Source organism: Argentina silus (genome assembly GCF_951799395.1).
Source record: "Argentina silus genome assembly, chromosome: 4".
NCBI lineage: Eukaryota > Metazoa > Chordata > Actinopteri > Argentiniformes > Argentinidae > Argentina > Argentina silus.
The window spans coordinates 9042428-9063294 of NC_139658.1; the positions used below are offsets into that span (position 1 = coordinate 9042428).

General features: G+C 44.0%; 5 protein-coding genes across 6 annotated transcripts; 4 read left to right on the plus strand and 1 right to left on the minus strand.

The window, feature by feature from the left end:
* Positions 1 to 323: 323 nt before the first annotated feature.
* Positions 324 to 8070, plus strand: LOC310803965 (ras-related protein rab7-like). The gene is made up of 6 exons (XM_083668999.1): positions 324 to 636; positions 3576 to 3638; positions 4222 to 4348; positions 5857 to 6075; positions 6214 to 6342; positions 6536 to 8070. Exons 2-6 carry the CDS (start codon positions 3586 to 3588, stop codon positions 6629 to 6631), a joined length of 624 nt encoding a protein of 207 aa, XP_083525125.1. The 5' UTR covers positions 324 to 636; positions 3576 to 3585; the 3' UTR covers positions 6632 to 8070.
* Positions 8071 to 9080: 1010 nt separating this feature from the next.
* h1-10 (H1.10 linker histone) lies at positions 9081 to 10266 on the plus strand. Its single transcript, XM_083669291.1, has one exon. It carries the CDS (start codon positions 9131 to 9133, stop codon positions 9773 to 9775), a length of 645 nt encoding a protein of 214 aa, XP_083525417.1. The 5' UTR covers positions 9081 to 9130; the 3' UTR covers positions 9776 to 10266.
* A 1056-nt stretch (positions 10267 to 11322) lies between these two features.
* arpc4 (actin related protein 2/3 complex, subunit 4) lies at positions 11323 to 15246 on the plus strand. Of its 2 annotated transcripts, none has more exons than XM_083668120.1 (6): positions 11323 to 11377; positions 12684 to 12802; positions 12948 to 13059; positions 13476 to 13571; positions 14384 to 14568; positions 14681 to 15246. In XM_083668120.1, exons 1-6 carry the CDS (start codon positions 11375 to 11377, stop codon positions 14694 to 14696), a joined length of 531 nt encoding a protein of 176 aa, XP_083524246.1. In that variant the 5' UTR covers positions 11323 to 11374; the 3' UTR covers positions 14697 to 15246. The 2 variants fall into 2 exon arrangements, with proteins under 2 accessions (XP_083524246.1, XP_083524247.1); XM_083668121.1 differs by having other exon boundaries at positions 14384 to 14554; positions 14668 to 15246.
* A 2160-nt stretch (positions 15247 to 17406) lies between these two features.
* LOC310803038 (uncharacterized protein) lies at positions 17407 to 18697 on the plus strand (the record flags this gene model as incomplete). The annotated part of the gene is made up of 3 exons (XM_083667675.1): positions 17407 to 17595; positions 17820 to 17966; positions 18098 to 18697. 3 exons carry the CDS (start codon positions 17407 to 17409, stop codon positions 18695 to 18697), a joined length of 936 nt encoding a protein of 311 aa, XP_083523801.1.
* A 27-nt stretch (positions 18698 to 18724) lies between these two features.
* LOC310803039 (contactin-2-like) lies at positions 18725 to 20763 on the minus strand (the record flags this gene model as incomplete). The annotated part of the gene is made up of 5 exons (XM_083667676.1): positions 18725 to 18730; positions 19014 to 19188; positions 19518 to 19620; positions 19884 to 20019; positions 20755 to 20763. 5 exons carry the CDS (start codon positions 20761 to 20763, stop codon positions 18725 to 18727), a joined length of 429 nt encoding a protein of 142 aa, XP_083523802.1.
* Between the last annotated feature and the right edge of the window lie 104 nt (positions 20764 to 20867).

A 20867-nucleotide genomic window follows, 5' to 3' on the forward strand; every position in this document is an offset into this window, starting at 1 on the left:
GTTTATACAATTTGGAGAGCTGTTTTAATAATCCAAAAATTAGTCAGTCGGAGGGGCCAGACCCTGACCAGTGAAGTGGACGGAGTCAGTCCACTGACAAGCTTTTTTGTCAACTTGAGTAGCAGACCAAGGGCATACATTACAACATAGAGCATATCAACCAGAATGTATTCTAAAATCTCTGGTTACAACCTTACCACATCACCTGGTACGGTTATTTTGAATTCTTATTTGACATATATTCTATGGGCGTGGCGTTATAGACTGTGTGTGCGTGATCACGTTCCAGCGTGGTGACGTCGGGGTTGTTTTGAAGGAAGTAAAGGAGTAGAAGAGGAAAAAATCGGTCGCGAACAGCAGCTGGGGCCACAAGACCAGACAACCCATCTGATTCCCAACCTAGCCTACTAGCACTAGATATTAACATATTGCCAGTGGGAAGGGCCAGAATATACGTTTTAGAGAAGCTGAAGGCTATAGCGATCGATTCTGCTATTATTCTCCTCCCAACACTTGATATATTTTCTATTACGTTACCTAAAACTGTGTCTTGCTAAACATTTTTAGCGAGCTATATCGCAGCAAAAAAAAAAAGAAAGAAAAAAACATCGTTCCGCGGTGTTTTCTAAGTTGAAGGTAAGTTCTAAAGAAATGTTATGACAGCAACGTATTGTTTAGCTAGGATTTGATGCGTAGTAGGGACCGGAGAGTTTGAGAAACGAGTGACCCGAGAGTGGGGCGGCCGCAGTTTCTCAGATGGATTGAGCAATAGTGTGGGCCTGTTCTACTGTGTCCGACACAGGAGCGAACATTATGTCCGACCTTAGCTATGAATTACTGAACCGTTAAACCGGCTTTCCGACACTACCACATCGGTTTCTATCACCGAGATATGGAGGCTTCGACATCATGGACATTGTATTAGGGAATCTGCACAACCAATCCTTAACACGAAGTCACTCAATCTTTCCAGGACTGTAAATGTTTTGCTTGTTGACAATAAGGTATTGGTATTCATTCTTGAATATGTGTAGATTAGACTGATTTATGTTGTATAGCCTTACCTCAGGTCCATTCGGGTTTAAAATCGGGGAAATGTTTCTCCCATGTGATCCGATTTCCCGAATGCAGTATCATGGGTTGCAGATTAGGCTAGTAGGCGTGGGGGTGGCAATATTACAGTATTAAAATCCTACATTATGGCTCACTGCAATGCAGTGAACTAGTTTAAACACAACGAGACTATATTATTTCCATTAGGCTTCATTTAATTTGGGATGTTGGTCCCTCTGACAGGTCTGTCAGTTACATTATACAGGGGCATATGTGTGTTTCCAGCTGGAGAGTGGATAGCGTTGTAGCAACACAATTGCCACAGCTCACCCTACAGGGATCCAGGTGCTGCTGTTATGTTGACCTGGCTGACAGCAAGGAGGGAGAGTGTTGTAACTTTGTGACATGTTGGAGATGAGTTGAGCAACGTGTTCATCAAGGCTGTGCACACATCTATTATTAGGCTAGAGTGTGTTTGTGTCTGGGTGCTTGTCTGTGGGTCTGCTGTGCATACAAATCAGTTGCACTGATTTACTCCAAGTAACTCTTGGAGTTCTAGCTGCCTCTTCATGTGCAGTGTTCAGTGCAGTGTTAAGAGTCCAGTACCCAACAGTCTCTCTGTGGGGTGGAGGGGCAGAAGGCAATGACCTCAGTCCAAAACAAAATAATACTGCTTTGGGTTAGGGTTAGGCTTAGAGTCATGTTATGCATATTTACGAGGTTGTGTCAGAAAGTGAAGACGCATCACAGCAACCATGAATCACTGCCTCCTGATCGGTGGCCTCTCCGAGCTCAAGGGTCAAATGTCAGTAGTCAGGGTTGAAGGTCCTGTCTGCAGCCATGTGACTGTGGCAGTGGTGTGAGCATGCTCAGTGTGTCATGCTGCTCTGCTGAAGAAGGGCTATTCCCCACGCTTCAGAGTCACTACTCTACACTACTCACTACACTTCAATACACTACACACGTCACGGTGGAGGACAGAAGGGTTGTTTTTGTACCCAAAAGAAAACTAGTGGACTTGACCCACTTGTGTGTCAAGATTTCAATGTAAGCTGCGTGTGTGATAAATTAGAAGCGTTGTTTGTAAATATGGGTGTCATTGGTCATTTTACTAGGGTCTTGGATTTGTTGAACAAGTTCAACATTTTTACTGTGTCTATTTGCTGCATCACACAGATTGAGCAGTCTGTCTGTCATTGTAGGCCTTAGGCCAAGCCTTTGTCTGCTGAGAGGGTCACCCATGACTTGCAGTGGTGTGTGTGTGTGTGTGGGGGGGGGCTATGGGGGCTAGTTTGAGAGTAGACAGACTTTATGAGATGCCCATTAGAGTGCTGTAAGAGGCTAGGTCTCTGACCAGGCTGTTGATGGACTGTGACAGAGAGGGGAGCTAATGTCCTGTCAGTGACCCTGATTCTGGGCTCTAACTCAACAGAGACACAGGGGCCTGTGAGGTAGACCACAGAGACAAGAGAGTGTGAGGTAGAGGAGGGGGGGGCAGGACCAGGTGTGTATTACTAAATTAGGATCCTTTATACAACAGATTGCTCTATAAATAGACTGCTCAGAGAATTATGAGACGTGGCCAGACGGGACATCCCTGAGCGAGTTAGGGGTCGGTATCTGTTCGAGAAGGATGGATAGGTTAATACAAGAAGGGGGAGTATATGTATATTTGTGCATTTGCATGAGCAGTTCTCTCTTTGCTCCTTGTAAGCTGCCCTCTTTGTTGAGATGGCCAGATATCTGGTTGAGAATGCGCTTCACAAAGGCTGTTATTCTCCTGAATCAGACTGTTAGCCTGCTCCATTGTTTTTTCGATGAGAAACACCCAGTGGATTTGAATGGGTTACTCCTGGGTCACTTGTATTCTCAATATTATCTCCATCAGTGCCTTGGTTCTCACCAAGAACTGCAATTTATCTGCCCTGATCACTCACGCCTCCAAGAACACTTTTTTTTTTGTTCATTTTTTTAAATGCAAATATATTCCATATCTGAGTCGGCCGGCAGTGTTGTAGCCTCAGCTCAGACTCTTCTCAGGGTGTGTAGGTTTGGCCACTCGAGGAGATTGGTAAAAAGTGTTTTTTTGTTTGTTTAAGAGTTGGTTCCTATAATGGGAAGCATAGTGATATAGCCAAGCCCTCAGGTTCACTTCCTCTATTAATGTGTGTAAGAGAGAGAGGTTGAGTTGGAGAGAGAAAGAGAATGATGTGTTCCTCATGACTTGGCCAGCGGCTTAGAGAACACATGACTGGAATGAATGGAGCGCAAACCGTGGCCCAGTCACACACTGGCATACTGTAGCACTCTACACATATGACTAATTCACACACTCATCACATAGCCTAGCCTCGCGTTGTCTACACACAGGGCCACACATCATTGAACAGAGCTATGATTTAGAAAATATAAGGTATCTCATCGTTACTGTATTCCCAGGTGTGTGTATTCGGCTGCGCTATGTACAATGTAGCATACAACGTGTTTGTTGTCCTGACTTTGTGTCTGTGGTCTCTCCTCAGACGTGACAGAATGACATCCAGGAAGAAAGTGCTCCTGAAAGTCATCATCCTTGGGGATTCCGGGTAAGTTACAGACTTTTTGTCGTCTTGACGCCTGGCTATGGTTTTCCAGTTGAACGATGGACTCTTGCTGTTGATGGTGTTTCGGCTGAATCAGAAACATATCTGCAGTCTTTATGGCCAGACTGTTCACTAACTCTTATGGTTATCTGATGCTGACTTTCACTTTCTGTAGATGTTGCATGGCTTGACTTTGCTCATTGCTGTATTTATTTGCTTTTATTTCAACTTTCCCCTCCTCCTTCTCTTGCTTTCTCTTGCGCTTTCTATGAAATCTGATCCTGCTATGTTCAGTCAGCACTGTAGAGGAGAAACAGTATAACAGTCCACATAGTCTAGACTACATCTGATGGGCTTTTAAGTGTCTGGCCTCTCTCTCTTTGTCTTTCTTTCTCTCTCTCTCTCTCTCTCTCTCTCCCTCTGCCTATCATTGATTTTTGATATGAGTCACGGTTGCTCTTTCACCATTGGGACCGGATAGAGTAATGCAGCCATGCCAAGTAACAGCAATTCATCAACCGTTAACACTGTTCTCTCCCCCCTGCTGTTCTCTCCCCTCTGCTCTGTCCCTCTCTATTTCTATCAGTGTTGGGAAGACCTCCTTGATGAACCAGTATGTGAATAAGAAGTTCAGTAACCAGTACAAAGCAACAATAGGAGCAGACTTCCTGACCAAGGAGGTGATGGTAGATGACCGGCTGGTCACCATGCAGGTACACACAGCAACACGGCCACAGTGCCACCATGGCCACAGTGCCACTACAGCCACCACGGCCACAGTGACACCACGGCCACAGTGACACCACGGCCACAGTGACACCACGGCCACAGTGACACTACAGCCACAGTGACACTACAGCCACCACGGCCACAGTGACACCACGGCCACAGTGACACTTGTTATGGAAAATACATGGATAGAACTGTTTGAAGAACCTACACTTTCATATGACTGGTAACTTGTGTGAATACTGTGATTACATTTTGTCTTTTCTTACCACACCTCTAAGGTTCTATAGCCATTGTTCTGAGAAACATTGTATAATTACCAGATGGATAGCTGTGATTCCGGGCTGAGGGGTAGGAGGGAGAGTACAGAGACTGTCACATCCTGCCAACCGGATAGTGGAAGTGTGAAATGTTGAACGCCGATTGATCAATAGGATATGGTAGGAAGTCTCCACATTGTTCTTTCCCTCCCGCCACCTCTCACGTAAGCACAAGCTCGCAGGTGATAGCCTTTGTGGCACCGACATTTGGTGTTTCATCTCTAGAAAAGACAATCTTGAGAATCGCCTCTTTAGACTTGCGTTGAACAGACCTCCGGATTTACACTGGGCTGCTGTTACGCTCTTGTCTCTTGTTTGCAAGCAATAATAAATACCGGACTCGAATATTGTGGCTACTCAGGACTTTATTTCTTGAATCTTACCTCAGAAGAGCTGAAGTACAGAGTGGTAAATCTTAGACATCCACCACACACCACAGCCACAGTGACAACACGGCCACAGTGCCATCACAGCCAAGACGTGTCCAGAAATACATTGTACGCTTGGCAAATAGGGATGCTATCTTTGACAATCGATGAGTTGATGGATTTGATACTGACAGGGAGTGAATGAAAGAGCAGGGTCTGCTGCTGTCGGATAAAACGATTAAACAAATCCCTCCCAGAATCGTAACAGGCAAGTGTGCCGCTGAATGTTAATCGGTTACCTATTTTATGATAGATTTTGATGTGATCGATTGACTGATCAAACCCATCCCTAGACGGTCGTTTAAATGTTTGCCAGTCAAATTAAGTGGAGGTATTATCAGTTGAGTCGGAGAGCAGGGAAAACTGCAAAGGCAAACTGCTAAACTGGCAGTTCTATCGAGAATATTAAGGACTAGTCAGCATTTTACATACACTTAAAGTTCATTACCTTTGTTTAAGATACAGTTGATCATCAAGTCGGTGTGATTAGTCAAATTTGATGCTGGTCTGATTTAATCTAAGGAAGACCAAAGACATCCGATGACATGATACTTTAAGTGTGTGTTTTGATCAAGAGACTTAAATCTCATCCTAGTTAAGAAGAGAACTGTTGCCCAACAATAGTTAATCCTCTTTCCTTCCGTCACTGTCTCCTTCCCTCTTTATCTCCCCCTCCCTGTCTCCCTCCCTCCCTCCCTGTCTCTCCCTCCCTCCCTGTCTCTCCCCACCCGTCTTCCTGGTCAGATCTGGGACACGGCTGGGCAGGAGAGGTTCCAGTCCCTGGGCGTGGCGTTCTACCGTGGGGCGGACTGCTGTGTGCTGGTGTTTGACGTAACCGCGCCCAACACCTTCAAGACCTTAGACAGCTGGAGGGACGAGTTCCTCATCCAGGCCAGCCCCCGAGACCCCGAGAACTTCCCCTTCGTGGTGCTAGGCAACAAGATCGATCTGGAGAATAGACAGGTGGGTGATAGCGATGGCTGTGGGTTCTGACTTAAGTCACTGGAACAACTGCTACTTGGTCCAGTAGTTGTGTCTGTGTTTCTTCAGTCTTGATTGCCAACTCATGTTTGTGAATGTCATTCCCTACGCACACCACAGGTGACGACAAAGCGGGCTCAGGCGTGGTGCCAGAGTAAGAACAACATACCCTACTATGAGACCAGCGCCAAGGAAGCCATCAACGTTGAGCAGGCCTTCCAGACCATTGCACGCAACGCCCTAAAACAGGTGGGTGGGATGGGCCTTGTTGCCATGGCAGCTGAGAGAAGGAAAAGGGGAGGGTTGTAGATGTACAGCATTTTGATTATTGCTTTCAGTGCAACAATGTTGGTTGTCGACTATTGTTGAGGATCAGTAAGAGACAAGTAGCACACCTCGGATTCGTCTTTCTTATTACCATCTCCTTCTCTCTTCCTCTCAGGAAACCGAGGTGGAGTTGTACAATGAATTCCCGGAGCCCATCAAACTGGATAGGAATGACAGGGCTAAGCCTTCAGCAGAGTCCTGCAGCTGCTGAGAGGGGGACTTGGACTATCTTCTTTGGCTTTCTCGTCTCAACACCTGCTCCCCCCCGCCTCCCAAGGAAAAGACTGCCCCTCTGGTCTTCTGCACCCATGTCACATTCCCCTTCCCACCAGGATCCCAACGAGTACCGAATTACACACAGACACATGGGCACATGGATGTATGCCATGTACACACTTACACACATCCACACACACCAATACCCATATGCTGATGAGTCCAATGCCCAAAGATTATGTGAGAGAAGAATGACACCCCCTACTGACCTCACATTGCCTCACAGTTCCTGTCTCCATATCATGAGTGACCCACCTACCCCTTCCCCACCTGTCTGTCTCCCCTTCAGTCTCCCATTGAGGAGGCAAGATGGAGTCGTGTCCTAAGAGTGCATTTGGGAACTCTTAGGAATGGCTGATGCTCCATAATGTGAGATGATGTCGACTTGGGTCAGCGTCCTGAGACATCTTATCCTCTGTATTTTCTGTTCCTCAGAAATATATTTGTTTTTGACTTGAAGTTGCTCTCTGTTGCCTACCTAACTGATGAGGAATAATCAGCTGTACTAGAGTTTTTTTTGTATTGGTTGTAGATGTAGTCTTAAGCCAATCAGAAGCATATACTCATTGTTTTTGCACATTGTTGTTTTTGTTTTTTTTGCCTTGAAATGTTATAAACGGGGAGGGTGGAAGGACTGATTTGGGCAATGTTTGTTACACTCTTGGCAAGCCACAAACAACAACCCCACCACTCGCACCCACCCTTTTCAAATACCCCAAGGGAGCCTGTTGATGCTATTGAAAAAATAATACTCTAATGCATAGTGTGACCATGTCCTTTGTCAGGAGTGTACTGTGCATTGATTGTGTTCTCAAATTTCTGGGCAAATATTCATAAGTAGCTGATGAGAGAAGCTGACAAGTTACATAAATCCAATTAAAGACATGGAGAAAGTTCTTATGATATTAATACTATTTACTACTTAATTCTACTACTGCTACTACCATGTACTGTATGTCCTTTGTCAGCCATCTTGTTTCAACACTGTGGAATTACAGATATGTCATCTTACATCTGTCCAATGTCATGTCTGTCTTTATTTCTACTGTTTCCCTCTCTCTCTCTCTCTCTCTCTCTCTTTCTCTCTCTATCTCTCTCTGCTGGTAGCTCAGGTTGGCAAGAGTTTGTTAATAAGTGCTTAATAATATTACTTTTTAACAGATTGTTTGTGTACAGCACTACTATTGTGTGCAGATATAACAGGGACAGCAAAAAAAGCTGAGATGAAACACAATTCTGTTCTTTACCAACCACAAAGACTTGCCCTGGTATTATTCGTCTTAATTAAAGAGTCAGTGCTATGCCAATGATGAAGTTAAAAAATAAGTATTGGGATTTCAAAAGCAATGATAATAAAAGGTTCTTGAATATAAACAGCTTTGTTTCTGTGTGGTTGTTGTTGTGTGTGTGTTTTCATTTATGACCAAAGCTTAAGGCAACATGAAAATTAACACTTGATAGATGAGTTACCATACTTCCATAAGTTGAGACCCAGATTTCACATATTATGATATTACTGCACTGTAAATGTATTGGGAAATTGCTGTACAGGGTGCATATGTAGCATGCAAGCTCCCTTTGTGATGCTTTACTGGACAAATAAAGAAGATCAAATGTCTGCGCGTCGCAGGTTGACATAGGCCTAGTGTGTCTATTTCTTTCAATAATAACCAATTCATTTTGTCAGTGTGTGATATTAAATCACTGCTGGCCAAGTATTTACCTCTCAATTCTCTGATAACGCTCTCGATCTTTATTATCTATTTTTGCTTTCTAATTTTTATCACCTCGGTTTCTTAGGATGGAGTGCATCGTTTTTCATTACGGCTAATTAGGCTATAGTGTAATTATGTTGGTGAAGCGCGTGAAAAGGGGGTGCATATCTCGATTTGTCAATGAGCTGCCACGCGAGGGCGTTTTGCTGTGTTAGTTTACACAAATTAAATCGTTTGTATTTGAGTGCTATTTCGGTTTACCGGGATGGCCTTAGTCAATTTCGATTGACAGCACTCTGAACAGTTGCTTTAAAACTAGTAGTTTGTAAAATACGGTATATTTTTCAAGCATTTGACTCCTAAAGTGGGTGCCCCCATCCGATTTAGTGCTGCGACTGTGAAGAGCCCTCTTGACTTTCACTGTTTTATAGGACATTTCGACAGTGACTGATATGGCCGTAATACAGCAAGAATGTCATCGTTTAAACTTTCAAAAGGTCACTGATTATCACATAAAAACCGTCCCTGATAAAAGAAAAACACCTCTAAACTAGCGTCAAAAGCACAACTCCGAACACACTGCAACAATCTGTGTTGTTGTTCCCAATCACGTCCGCGTGATGGTTATATGGGCAAGTCATCCACATAGGCGGTCCTGTATCCGGAACAGACTAGACGTTTGACAGGTCTTACGATCGTCCTTTCAAAGTTCCTACGCCATGGCAAACGACAGTGAGGGGACTGATACCGAGGTGGCTCCGGTGGCTGCAAAGAGAGCGTCTGCCAGTAGATCGAAATCCTCGGTGGTTGCAATAGCCAGCAGTCCAGCCAAGAAGAAGAAGAGAAACAAGAAGAAGAAGAGCAAGCCCGGCAAGTACAGTGTGCTGGTGGTAGAAGCCATTAAAACGTTGAATGAGAGAAACGGTTCGTCTTTGGTAAAAATTTACAACGAAGCTAAGAAGGCTAGCTTCTTCGATCAGCAGAATGGGCGAACCTACCTGCGGTATTCCGTCCGCGCCCTGGTGTTGAATGACACGCTGATCCAAGTCAAGGGCTTAGGGGCGAACGGCTCGTTCAGGCTCAACAAAAAGAAGTTCGAGAAAACGGCACCGAAGAAGCCAGCAGCCAAGACCACAACGAAAACCACAAAAAAAGCACCGACTCCCAAAAGGGCTGTTGTCGCGGCCAAGAAACCCAAGGCAAAGGTTAGTCCGAAAAAGAAGACTCCTGCTAAGAAGAAGCCCGCTGCTAAACCAAAGAAGGTGGCTGCCAAGCCCAAGAAGGTTAGCGCAGCAGCCAAGAGCAAGAAGCCAGCGAAGAAAGCCAGCAAACCAACACCAACGAGGTCTCCGAGGAAGAAGTAGAAGACGACATAAGACTTTATTTTAGATTTTTATTTTTATACATCTTTTTTTTTGTTGTAAAAAAAAGAAGAAAAAAAAAAGCAATGGTTATACTTTTAGTTTTGTAAAATATCATGGTTGGGCCTATGTGCATTTAGGCTACGAGTTTCATTTATTTTTCTATTTGTATTATGCTTGGCAGATTTAATTCTGTTTTGATGTTTGCGAATTATTCCGTTTCTTAATGTTTGTCTTGCATTGGGGTAGCGGTTAGCTGGGATCATGGCTTTAGCGCCCACATTTGATCTGAATTGTAGGTAACGCCCCCATAGGCTACGCTGTCCGATGCAAAATGGGTTACAAAAGTGAAACTGATTTATTTCCATCGACCTCCTCAGCTGTAACTGGTCATTTTGTCAAGAACTGATGGTTGTGTTTCAGACTATTTGCCATATGTATTGCCTATCGTTGCCTTCCAAATCCCATGCATCCCCTGTAAATAAATGTTGATACATTCAGTTTTTCTCTTTTCTTTTTTACTTGGAGGCTCAAAAAAACAAATATTATTATCAAAGTGACTATATAAAACACACATCGGCCCTATCATTTTGGGTGTATACTGGCATATAGGCTAGGAGATTTATTGCTTTCTACATTTATTTATTTATATAAATGTGTATATATACACACACATTTGTGTTCCCACTGCACTCCACTTGCAAATATTCCACTGTTCCCTTTTCCTTAGTGCCTCTACTTTGTATTTGTTGATAACCTGCCGTTTGACATGAGGTTCCTAGTTTTTCTATGGGTAGATTTATGATGTTTAACACAAATAGAGGGCTATTAAGAGCATCCATTCAGCAAGGGTGTGCGGCGTTTGCTTCAGCCCAACATTAAAACACATATGCTGCATCCCACTTGCTGAAGTATGCACTTGATCACTTTTCCACATTCATTTAAAAGTATAGGACAGAAGCATAGGCACCATATGGGAAAGTGCACAAATGCATACTTCAGGAGAAGGGCAGAGAAATGGGACGTATTAGAGTCATCTAATATGCATCATAACCTGAGTATATGAATCAGGCATTTCAGTTATAGACAGAAACAAAGGCTCAGCCTTTGTAAGTTTTCCCCCCTGCTTTGGAGAAATAGTGGAGAGGTCCTTTTACCTTATAAGGAAGAAAACACCAGCTACAGTGATAAGAATGATGAGACAATTACCGTCATTCAATATTGAGTAGGCTATTGTCTCTTTTGAACCCATTTGAACAAATTAATTCATTTGTCCAAATGTGATCACAAAGTTGATTTGCAGATCGTGTCATTTAGGATTTAACTGTTCATATGTTCCACTGGTTTAAATTGGGGAATTATATAACTAATTGGTTTTTATTTAAACAAAATAATAGGGTAATAATAGGGTTGAAATAAGACGAAAACAAATAAATTTTTCCTATTCACTTTGCAAAATAACGTACATTTTGGGCATCCCGTAGTCAACCAGACTCCCCTATGAGGTCCAGTAAGTGGTATATTCTGGTGAGTACACAGGGTCACGGAAGAGCCCTGACGACGAAGTGTACTTCCGTCTTCTACCCCTGCGGATACAGAGAAATGGTAAGGGAATTTTACATTTACACTGAAATTAGACATATTTTCCCAACATCTGAACGTCAATCACACGACGAGAAATATATTAAACCTGACATTTAAAGAGTGGCCATACGCGAGCAGTGGCTTTCTACGGTAGTTCGCTTGCTACCTAACCTGTCATCGGTTTGTTAGCTCGCTAGCGAGGAAGCTAACGTCTATTAGAATCCCCACCCAAATCTGAGATCTACATTCATTGGAACCTTATACTGAATCGGATCATTTATATTCCATTTTCGTAGACCGAACATCTTTTTGACACGGGTGAGGGGTGGGGAGTTGCACATCTCTTGCACATCTCAGTCAGCTAGCTGGTCCCCATCAGAGCCATATAGAACTGTCAACTTCTGCCTGCCAAATGAATGCACCCAGCTTCAATACTTAAGCATTATTGAATCAGTGCATTATTATCCGCATCCACTATTGATTGGTAATGTAATAAGTAGGCTGGTGGACAGATGTGACAGTATATGCCTAAAGAGTGCATGGATGCATTCCAGTAAAAGACATTTATATCAAATGAATTGATGTCGACGGTTAATCTTGAGTTATTTTACGATAACGATACGGGGGGAAAATAACGATACGGGGGGAAGAACTAAAGAAAGTGTACGATGGGTGATTCAGAGGTCCCTGAGCAAAGCTTTGCCTTTCTTCTTTAAGCCTGCTTCATTGTCCAATGTGTAACAGCTATCATTAGGCCTACAACTGTGTAATAGTGAGCCAAACTCCTATGTTGTTGACCCATTTCTATGGCCAGATAGCCTGCTGTGAGCAGAGGCAGAGATGTATGAGATCTATTTATATATCTTACTCATGTCGGTGGTTAATTCTTTTTATAAAAAGCATATCTGAAGGTTTGGTCACTGAGTCAACATTTGGTATCACGTCTCCTTTTTGCAGCCATTGTTATTTCTTTCATGCATTAGCCAGCCTTGGTGTACAGTATGGATTGTGAAGTCAGTGTTTTGCTGTTAGAAACCAGTGTTAAATCTGCACTGCTGAGCTCTGTGGTTAGCCTTAGCCCAAGCCCAGCCATTGCAAGGGAGGACTACAGTATGCCAAGAATTCTAGCTGCAGGTTTAGACCTGTACTTCAGCACTTCTGCCTGCTCTTCAAGGTGTAAGATTTAGGCAAAGGGCTATTGACTGCACTGTATGTAGAGGGGTGAGGCGGTGGTTTAGGAGGACAGAAGTATGCACTTTAAAAAAAAAAAAAAAAAAAAAAAAAACACCAGTCAGTATTGACAATCTTCCCCACCCTCCTATTCCAGACAGCGACTCTGCGCCCGTACCTCAATGCTGTGCGCGCCACTCTACAGGCCGCCCTCTGTCTGGAGAACTTCTCCTCACAGGTGGTGGAGCGCCACAACAAGCCAGAGGTGGAGGTCAGGTGAGTCTCTGTCTGCAAGACAGAATCTGTGTGTGTGTGTGTGTGTGTGTGTGTGTGTGTGTGTGTGTGTGTGTGTGTGTGTGTGTGTGTGTGTGTGTGTGAGAGAGAGTGTGAGAGTGAACTTGTGTTTGCTGTCCCCTCTCAGGAGCAGTAAAGAGCTGCTGCTGCAGCCTGTCATCATCAGTCGTAATGATAAGGAGAAGGTTCTGATCGAGGGTTCCATCAACTCAGTCCGAGTCAGCATTGCTGTCAAGCAGGTCAGTCGGCCTCAATGTTTCTGTATGACTTACACCACCGGCTACAAGACTCTAACCTAGTTTTAGGCACAAGTCAGGTTTGAAAACGTTGATAAATCCCTGTTGCCGAAAAGAATCCCTCGGATTTTAGTTGCTTTCATGTACACCTTTTTATATATATATATATATATATATATATATATATATATATATATATATATATCGCAAACTCTGTCTTGTCCTCAATTGTTGTTACCCAAACCAGAAGTGCCAGGACCGGGGCTGTAATGGTTTTCCTCTATGTAGCTGACTATGCTTTTTTTTTTTGTGATTGACATGATGTGATTGGCTTACTTTTGTGATTTCATTACCAGAGCTCTCTGTCCTGTGATTGGGTGGTGTTGAATCTTGACTGCTCTGTTATTATTGGTCTGCAGGCAGATGAGATTGAGAAGATTCTGTGCCATAAGTTTATGCGCTTCATGATGATGAGAGCCGAGAACTTCTTCATCCTGAGGAGGAAACCAGTGGAGGTAAGAGACGACTGACAGCCTTGGAATTTGTTTCAATAGTAAATTGCTACGGGGGGGCCTTGCAGAGGGGCACTAACTCTGGTCCAGTCCAATCAGTCGTAGGGCCGTGCCACGTTATACTGTACTGAATAGCGGCGTGACTGCATTGTCTTACGACAGGTCATTCTCATTCTAGCATGACCCGTGTCGCCTTAACTACCTGTCTTGTTGAGCGATCGGACACAGCAGTGTGGATGGAGTTGCACTATCTATCGGAAGACAATGGTGTCACTGAATGTGGATATTCAATTAAAACATGTTTTCCTAACATCTCAAGGTTTATTCACTTTTTACTTCTGCTTCCTGTTTGTTGTTGCCTACAATTACTTTACCGCAGCAGTGAGAAAGCTAATGATGCTTCTGAAGCGGAGGCTGAAAATATGGCCTTTCAGAATAGAAATCCCGCCACGAAACCGGCGGTTTGTTTTTCAAAATAAAAGTCATGCAGCAACATAATCCTATTATTATTGAGAGGGATAGTTTGGCAATTTTGGCATTTGGGGGAGGTGGGGGGACGGATGGCGGGGATGACATGTCTGCACTGACCCCTCCTGTCTCCTGTCTCCCCCTGCCCTTGACTGATAGCCCACAAGTAGTCATATTCACACTCAGTGTGGGCCTTGTTTCCCTTAGCGTTCTTTGAAACACTTGAAAGACGACAAATGCTGGATGTCCGGCCACTAGAGATTTGGCAGTAAATAAAGCAAAACAGTTTCACAGTGTCACATTATTCCATTAACCATTCCTTTCCCTCTCCTTTTATTCCTCTCCAGGGCTATGACATCAGCTTTCTCATCACTAATTTCCACACAGAGCAGATGTACAAGCACAAGCTGGTGGATTTTGTCATCCATTTCATGGAGGAGATCGACAAGGAGATCAGTGAGATGAAGCTGTCCGTCAACGCCAGGGCCAGAATTGTCGCTGAGGAGTTCCTTAAAAATGTACATCTGAGTCCGTCTCTCTCTCTTTTTCCTGTTTGCTTGTCAGTCTGTAGGTCTCTTTGAACCTTTTAGTGTTAGCTTGTACATTTCATCTTTGTTTGTGCTTTTTGCAGTTCTGAAAAAAAGACCCCAACATTCCTAATACTGATCACCAACGTCGCAATGGTTTCTTGGAGGATGCGCATCACAGGACAGAGAGATGGAAGAGGAGGGCCACTGGTGTGACCAGCCAATCGCAGTGGAGAAACACAAAAAGTAAAGATGCATCTGACCAGTCGGGTGTGGCCCTTCATAATCCAGGTATCCCTGTGCTCAGAAATAATGATGTTTGTACATATGAATATTTACAGCCTCATTTAATTTCTGCCTTCAGAACAAAGTATTAAATCAGGGCGGGTCCTTAAAATGAAACCCCAAATCAATATTAGTGAGCACAGGGAAACGCATAGAGATTTTTTTCCTGATAATTTAAATGGTTTGTTTTATTTTGTTTTTTTTTATATAAATATTATATGCACACGTATATCATTTTTGCTAAGTTTTTGTTACGACAGACCTTCAACCATGAGGAAAATGAGTTGGTGAACATGTTTCTTGTCTTAATACAAAGGGCAGACCCTATCATTGATGGAAATGATTATGATGATAATAATATTGCTGGCAGTGATGATGAATAAATCCCTTTATCGCTCTTTTGTATTTTGTTATTATTTTTCCATGCACGTGTGTATTACTTGGATCTGTTCTCACCTGCAAAACTCTTTATGTATGGCACTAGGATGTGATTTGATATTGTTGATTTGTATATACAGTACAAGTTTCAAACAATGTCGAAGAAAAGGGAACAAGAGAGGAGACCTCACAGTGTCAGTCAGTTGATAGTGACAGAAACATATCATACTTTATATGAATTTTTTATGAATTAAGTTTAAACACGTTGGCCAGAATGACAAATTTAGTTTGCTAAATGCACTAAGACTCTCAACATTAAATACAGGACACAAAATCAACTACCTGCATCAAAACATACTTGTTTGCGAATTAAAAGTTATTTCTATCAATCGGTACACAATGGCCCAATAAATAACTACAACCATCAATATACCCTTATTGACTTTACACTCCTACCCAATACCTGGGTAGTGGGCGGGGGGGGCTGACAGGCCAGGAAGGTACCTGCCCCCTCGTACGCCGTTTAGGGACTCTTGGTCTTTGGGGGGAAGTCATGGAGGCCTGGAGAAAGAGAAGAGAGGAAAGGAAGGATGGAAAAGGAAAACAAGGAGATAAGGGAATGTAAACAGATGTCATCACAGGATACAGAATGAACAGCGTTGGCTAAGGACAGGAAGTAGTGGACAGATCCACTACTACTCCTACTACTACCACTACAACCCAATAGAAGGAACTGAGATCCACTCAAAATAAAGGTTGAATGAAGCCAAGACCCTACTGGCACCTCTGACCATTCAAAATGTCCAGTTCATGTGATTCTCAATGGCAAGATGATTATGTGACATCACATTACAAGATAACTCAAGCTTGTTTACAATGTTTACATTTAGAATGTTTGGTAAATAAGCACCAGTGTTGATTTGAATACATTCCATTTCATTACCATGGCAATTCTGAGTTGCAGAAAAACAATGACATTTGACTATGATATCACAATGAAATATAGCAACTTCAGCGGAATGTTGGAATCTAGAATGGTTGATAGGCGCCAATGTTGATTTAGAATTCAGTTTCGGTGGTAACAACCCCAAAACTAGACACATGATTAATTTCTGCTTCCAAAGACTCCTATTTTTTCCAAAATGAGCTTCAATTTCCAGCGAATTGACCCCTCTGACCCAAGACTACCACAAGGCATCAATAGACAACTTAGACGACCATCAAATTCCATCAACAATGGTGAGTTTCAAACTTTACAGCATTTGTTTCTGCAGTAAGGCAATTGCCAAGGCTTATTTTGAAGTACTTCTCAATAGTCCAATAGTTCAAAATGAGTTTAAGTGCTTTATAGAACTGCTTGTTAAGTTCTACAACCATGTATACTGTATGTGTCTTTCAGGTCAGCCACAGCCTCCCATTCCACACTTCTTGTTAGGCCCTCTGATCGCGATCCCAGTGAACCTTCAAGGGCAGACCCTGAGATATGTGGGCAATTTCAACCTGCAGATAGTGCAGCCCCCTAGACCACTGGTGGTACAGGAGGAAGAAGAGGAGGTCCTGAATATTACAATATCCTACCTATTGGTTTATTTGACAATATGTTCATTTTCTTTTCTTTTATTGTCATTCATATTTTTTATTATTTGTTCATCTTCTATAGTCTTATTCAGCGGTCCCCCTCCGGGGAGGGGATGCACTGAGCCATTTCCATGTGCACTGTGTTGGAGGGGAGGAAGCTATGCTGTTACCCCAGCCTCAGTTCACTGCTCCAGTGAGTACCTATCTCTCTACCAGACTCTCAATACTGTTAACTAATAGTGAAATAGAAAGAAGACGGTTAATCTACAAGTAGGTTGATAACATTTACCATAGTAAGAGTTCTCCAAAACTTATCCTGACCACTTTTTCTCCAGCCTCCTCCTCCTCCTCCATCATCCTCTGATTCAGAAGAGGAAGACAGGCGGACACCTGATGCACAGCCCACCACGTCCACAGTAAGTGCCTCTCTTTTTATCTCCTAGCAAGATCTTTAGACTATACGGTCTATACTATACTATAAAGTCACTGTACATCTTACTTATTTGTTTATTCTATCATTTGTTCATTTTCTACAGCCTCCCTCTTCTCGATCTTGCTTGCCAGAGCAGGCGGCCTCCCCTCGCTATGCTGGTGCACCCAACATGCCCGCTGCCCCAGTGCTGCCCCTTGGGCCAATCAGATTGGAGGACCTCGGAAACGTGGGCACATTCAACCAGGCTCAGCCTCCCACCATGGTGGGGTACCCCCCCACTGCACCACGCCCACCCCAGGTGCTCCCTGCTGCAGAGAGGAAAGTATGGTGGACCCCCCAGGCTCAGTTCACTGCTCCAGTGAGTACCTCTCTATCTACCAAACTCTCATCACAGTTAAAAAGCACTTTCAATGAATTGTTAATTTGTGTTAAATGTGCACCATTTGAGAAATTATTGCTTAGAAACAAGTCAGATTACCTGCATTTGGAATGAGTGAATTTACCATGGTAAAAGTTCTCCAAAACATATCCTGACTTCATTTTCTACAGCCTTCCCCTTCTCGATCTTGCTTGCCAGAGCAGACGGCCCCCTCTCACAATGCTGGTACACCCAACATGCCCTCTGCCCCAGTGCTGCCCCCTGGGGCAATCAGAGTGGATGACCTCAGATACGTGGGGACATTCAATCCCCCCCCTGCACCAAGCCTACCCCGGGTGCTCCCAGCTGTAGTGAGTACCTCTCTATTTACTAAACTCTCAAAACAGTTTAAAGAACTCATGAAATTGTGCACCATTTGAGAAATGTTAGCCAGAAACAAGTCAGATTATCTCACACATCCTGACCTCATATTTTTCTACAGCCTGCCACGCCTTGCATTCAGACTACTTTGCAGCCTGACACGCTCAGTGTCCATCAGTTGGACTGCATGGAGCGGTGCCAGCAGAACCTGTTCAACGAGCTCATCTCTGTAGAACAGTACCACCTCTCACAGCTACAGTCCAACAGCTCCCTGTCTATGAAGGAGAAGGCGAGGCGGTCCTGCTTCCACTCAGAACGGGAGGACTATGCTAAATGGGTCCGCTCCAGAGAGCGTGAGGTCTATGAGCGGAGAATGAAAAAGCTGAAGAGAAAGGCCCGGAGAGAGAGAAGAGAGCAAGAGATAAACAGGCAGCGTGAAGAGGTGGTGGAGCCTCCACAAAAGAGGCAGCGTGAAGAGGTGGTGGAGCCTCCACAAAAGAGGCAGCGTGAAGAGGTGGTGGAGCCTCCACAAAAGAGGCAGCGTGAAGAGGTGGTGGAGCCTCCACAAAAGAGGCAGCGTAAAGAGGTGGTGGAGCCTCCACAAAAGAGGCAGCGTGAAGAGGTGGTGGAGCCTCCACAAAAGAGGCAGCGTGTGAGCTCCGACTCAGAGGGGGAGATGGATGAACTGGAGGCCATTCCAGGGACCTCCAGTTCTTACTGATTGAATAGACTGTGCCCATGTGTTTACTCAATACTTAATTATTTTGTTTAAGTAGTAGTAGTAATACGAAGGTAATAACAGGATAAGATAAAAGTAATAATATAAGATAAATAAAGAATAAAAATAAAGAAAAATTCGGATGAGTCTTTTTTTTTGGTGAGATTTCTCTGTAGGAAACTAATCAAACAATGTCTATGCTTTAAATTTGGTGTGTGTGTGTGTGTGTGCGTGTGCGTGCCATACCCTTGCTTGGTGATGGATCTCTGATGTGTGTGTGTGTGTGTGTGTGTGTGTATGTATCTTCCCTACCTTGCACATTGATGCGTCCCTGGTGTGTGTCGCGGCCCTCTGAGTTGTAGGCCTCACACTCGTACACTCCCTCGTCATCGAAGCTCAGATCAGGCAGGGTGAGGATGGGACCCTCGGCACTCGCTCCAGCCTTAGACGGCAACAAGCCATCCACCTTCCTCCAGCGCAGCTTTGGAACAGGACTGGGAGAGATGGAGATGGGGGAGGGAGGGAAGGGGAGGAGAGAGAGACAGAAATGAGAGAGAGAGAAAAGAAAATGTGAATGCAGGTGGAAAGAGTGGGGTGTGGGAAAGGGAAGGTGGGAAGGTGGGGAGAGGGAAGGGGAAAACACAGAGAGAGAGAGATTGTTACTAAGGCAGACATGAGGTGAGATGAGGCTCAGAAATTGAACTAAAAATAGGAAGAGCTAGTTGTGTGTATTATGTGTGTCAGAAGAGGCAGGTGGAGGCAGAAATCGGAGGACAGGCTTATTGTAATGCATAAAATGGAATGAGGAATGGTATCAACTCACTTTCCATAGGCGAAGCACTCCAGCTGGGTGGTATGTCCTGCTAGTGCGTAGGTCTCTGTCAGGAAGCGCACTTTGATGCTCGGAGCAGACTTCCTAGGGTTCGCTGTGGCGAGAGAAATGGAATGTTACCTCAGAAAATGTGAAAGCAACATGAAAGCAAATTGTTCAACAGTCGTTTAAACGCCTTCTTCATCCAAAAGCAGCATACTGCACTCTATTGTCCACTGTTTGTTGCTAAATATTCTCAACTACTTAATCAATAATTAAAAAAGTATTGTGGAAGTCACAAATAGCTTATTTTATATCTCACACCCAAACCTAATTCCAGACACAAACATATTTGTGCGCACACACACACACACACACCGTCAGGATGCACTGTGAGCTGGTTGGCCTTGCTGAAGATACTTGTGATGCTGGTGTCCATGTTGATGGTGGTGAAACAGAAGTAGTTCCCTGTGTCGTTAGGCTCCGCCTTCGCCACGTACAGGTTCCCTGTTACCTGGGAGACGAACCACCTGCCCAACCATCAGTATACCCTTATTGACTTTACCTCTGCCACCAGTGTGGTTGTTTTTGAATTCTAGAAATACAATAAATATGTACAAACATTTTCATGGTCACATGAAGGGAATTGAGAACAACTGTTTTATACATATGTTGTACTGTATACAGTACAGTAATACTGAAATACAGTGTGGTATAGCATTATAACTTACCTATTGTCATTCCTGAATATTCATTCCATAGATTGGGCCGGACCCGCTGCCCAGCCTCTCTCATGGAAAGGCCATGATTGACAACATGGTCAATAATTGTGGCATGAATTTCATCTGAAAGATTAGCTCTTTGTATTCCCCTCTGAACATCTGAACCCCTCTTCCTCTATGAACCCCTCTACCTCTATGGGCCCCTCTTCCTTTATTGACCCCTCTACCTCTATGGACCCCTCTACCTCTATGGGCCCCTCTTCCTCTATTGACCCCTCTACCTCTATGGACCCTTCTACCTCTATGGACCCCTCTACCTCTATGGGCCCCTCTTCCTCTATGGACCCCTCTACCTCTATGGACCCCTCTACCTCTATGGACCCCTCCACCTCTATGGGCCCCTCTTCCTCTATTGACCCCTCTACCTCTATGGACCCTTCTACCTCTATGGGCCCCTCTTCTTCTATGGATCCCTCTACCTCTATGGACCCTCGACCTCTCCTTTGTCCTTGCCCTCTGCCTCTTACTTGGTCCATTCTTGGAAATATCAACTCAGAGTTGACCTCCTTTATGCATGAATAAGGACTGATGGCTGATTGAACGATTGTGCAAAGACATTTTGCACGTGGGCAGAAGAGGT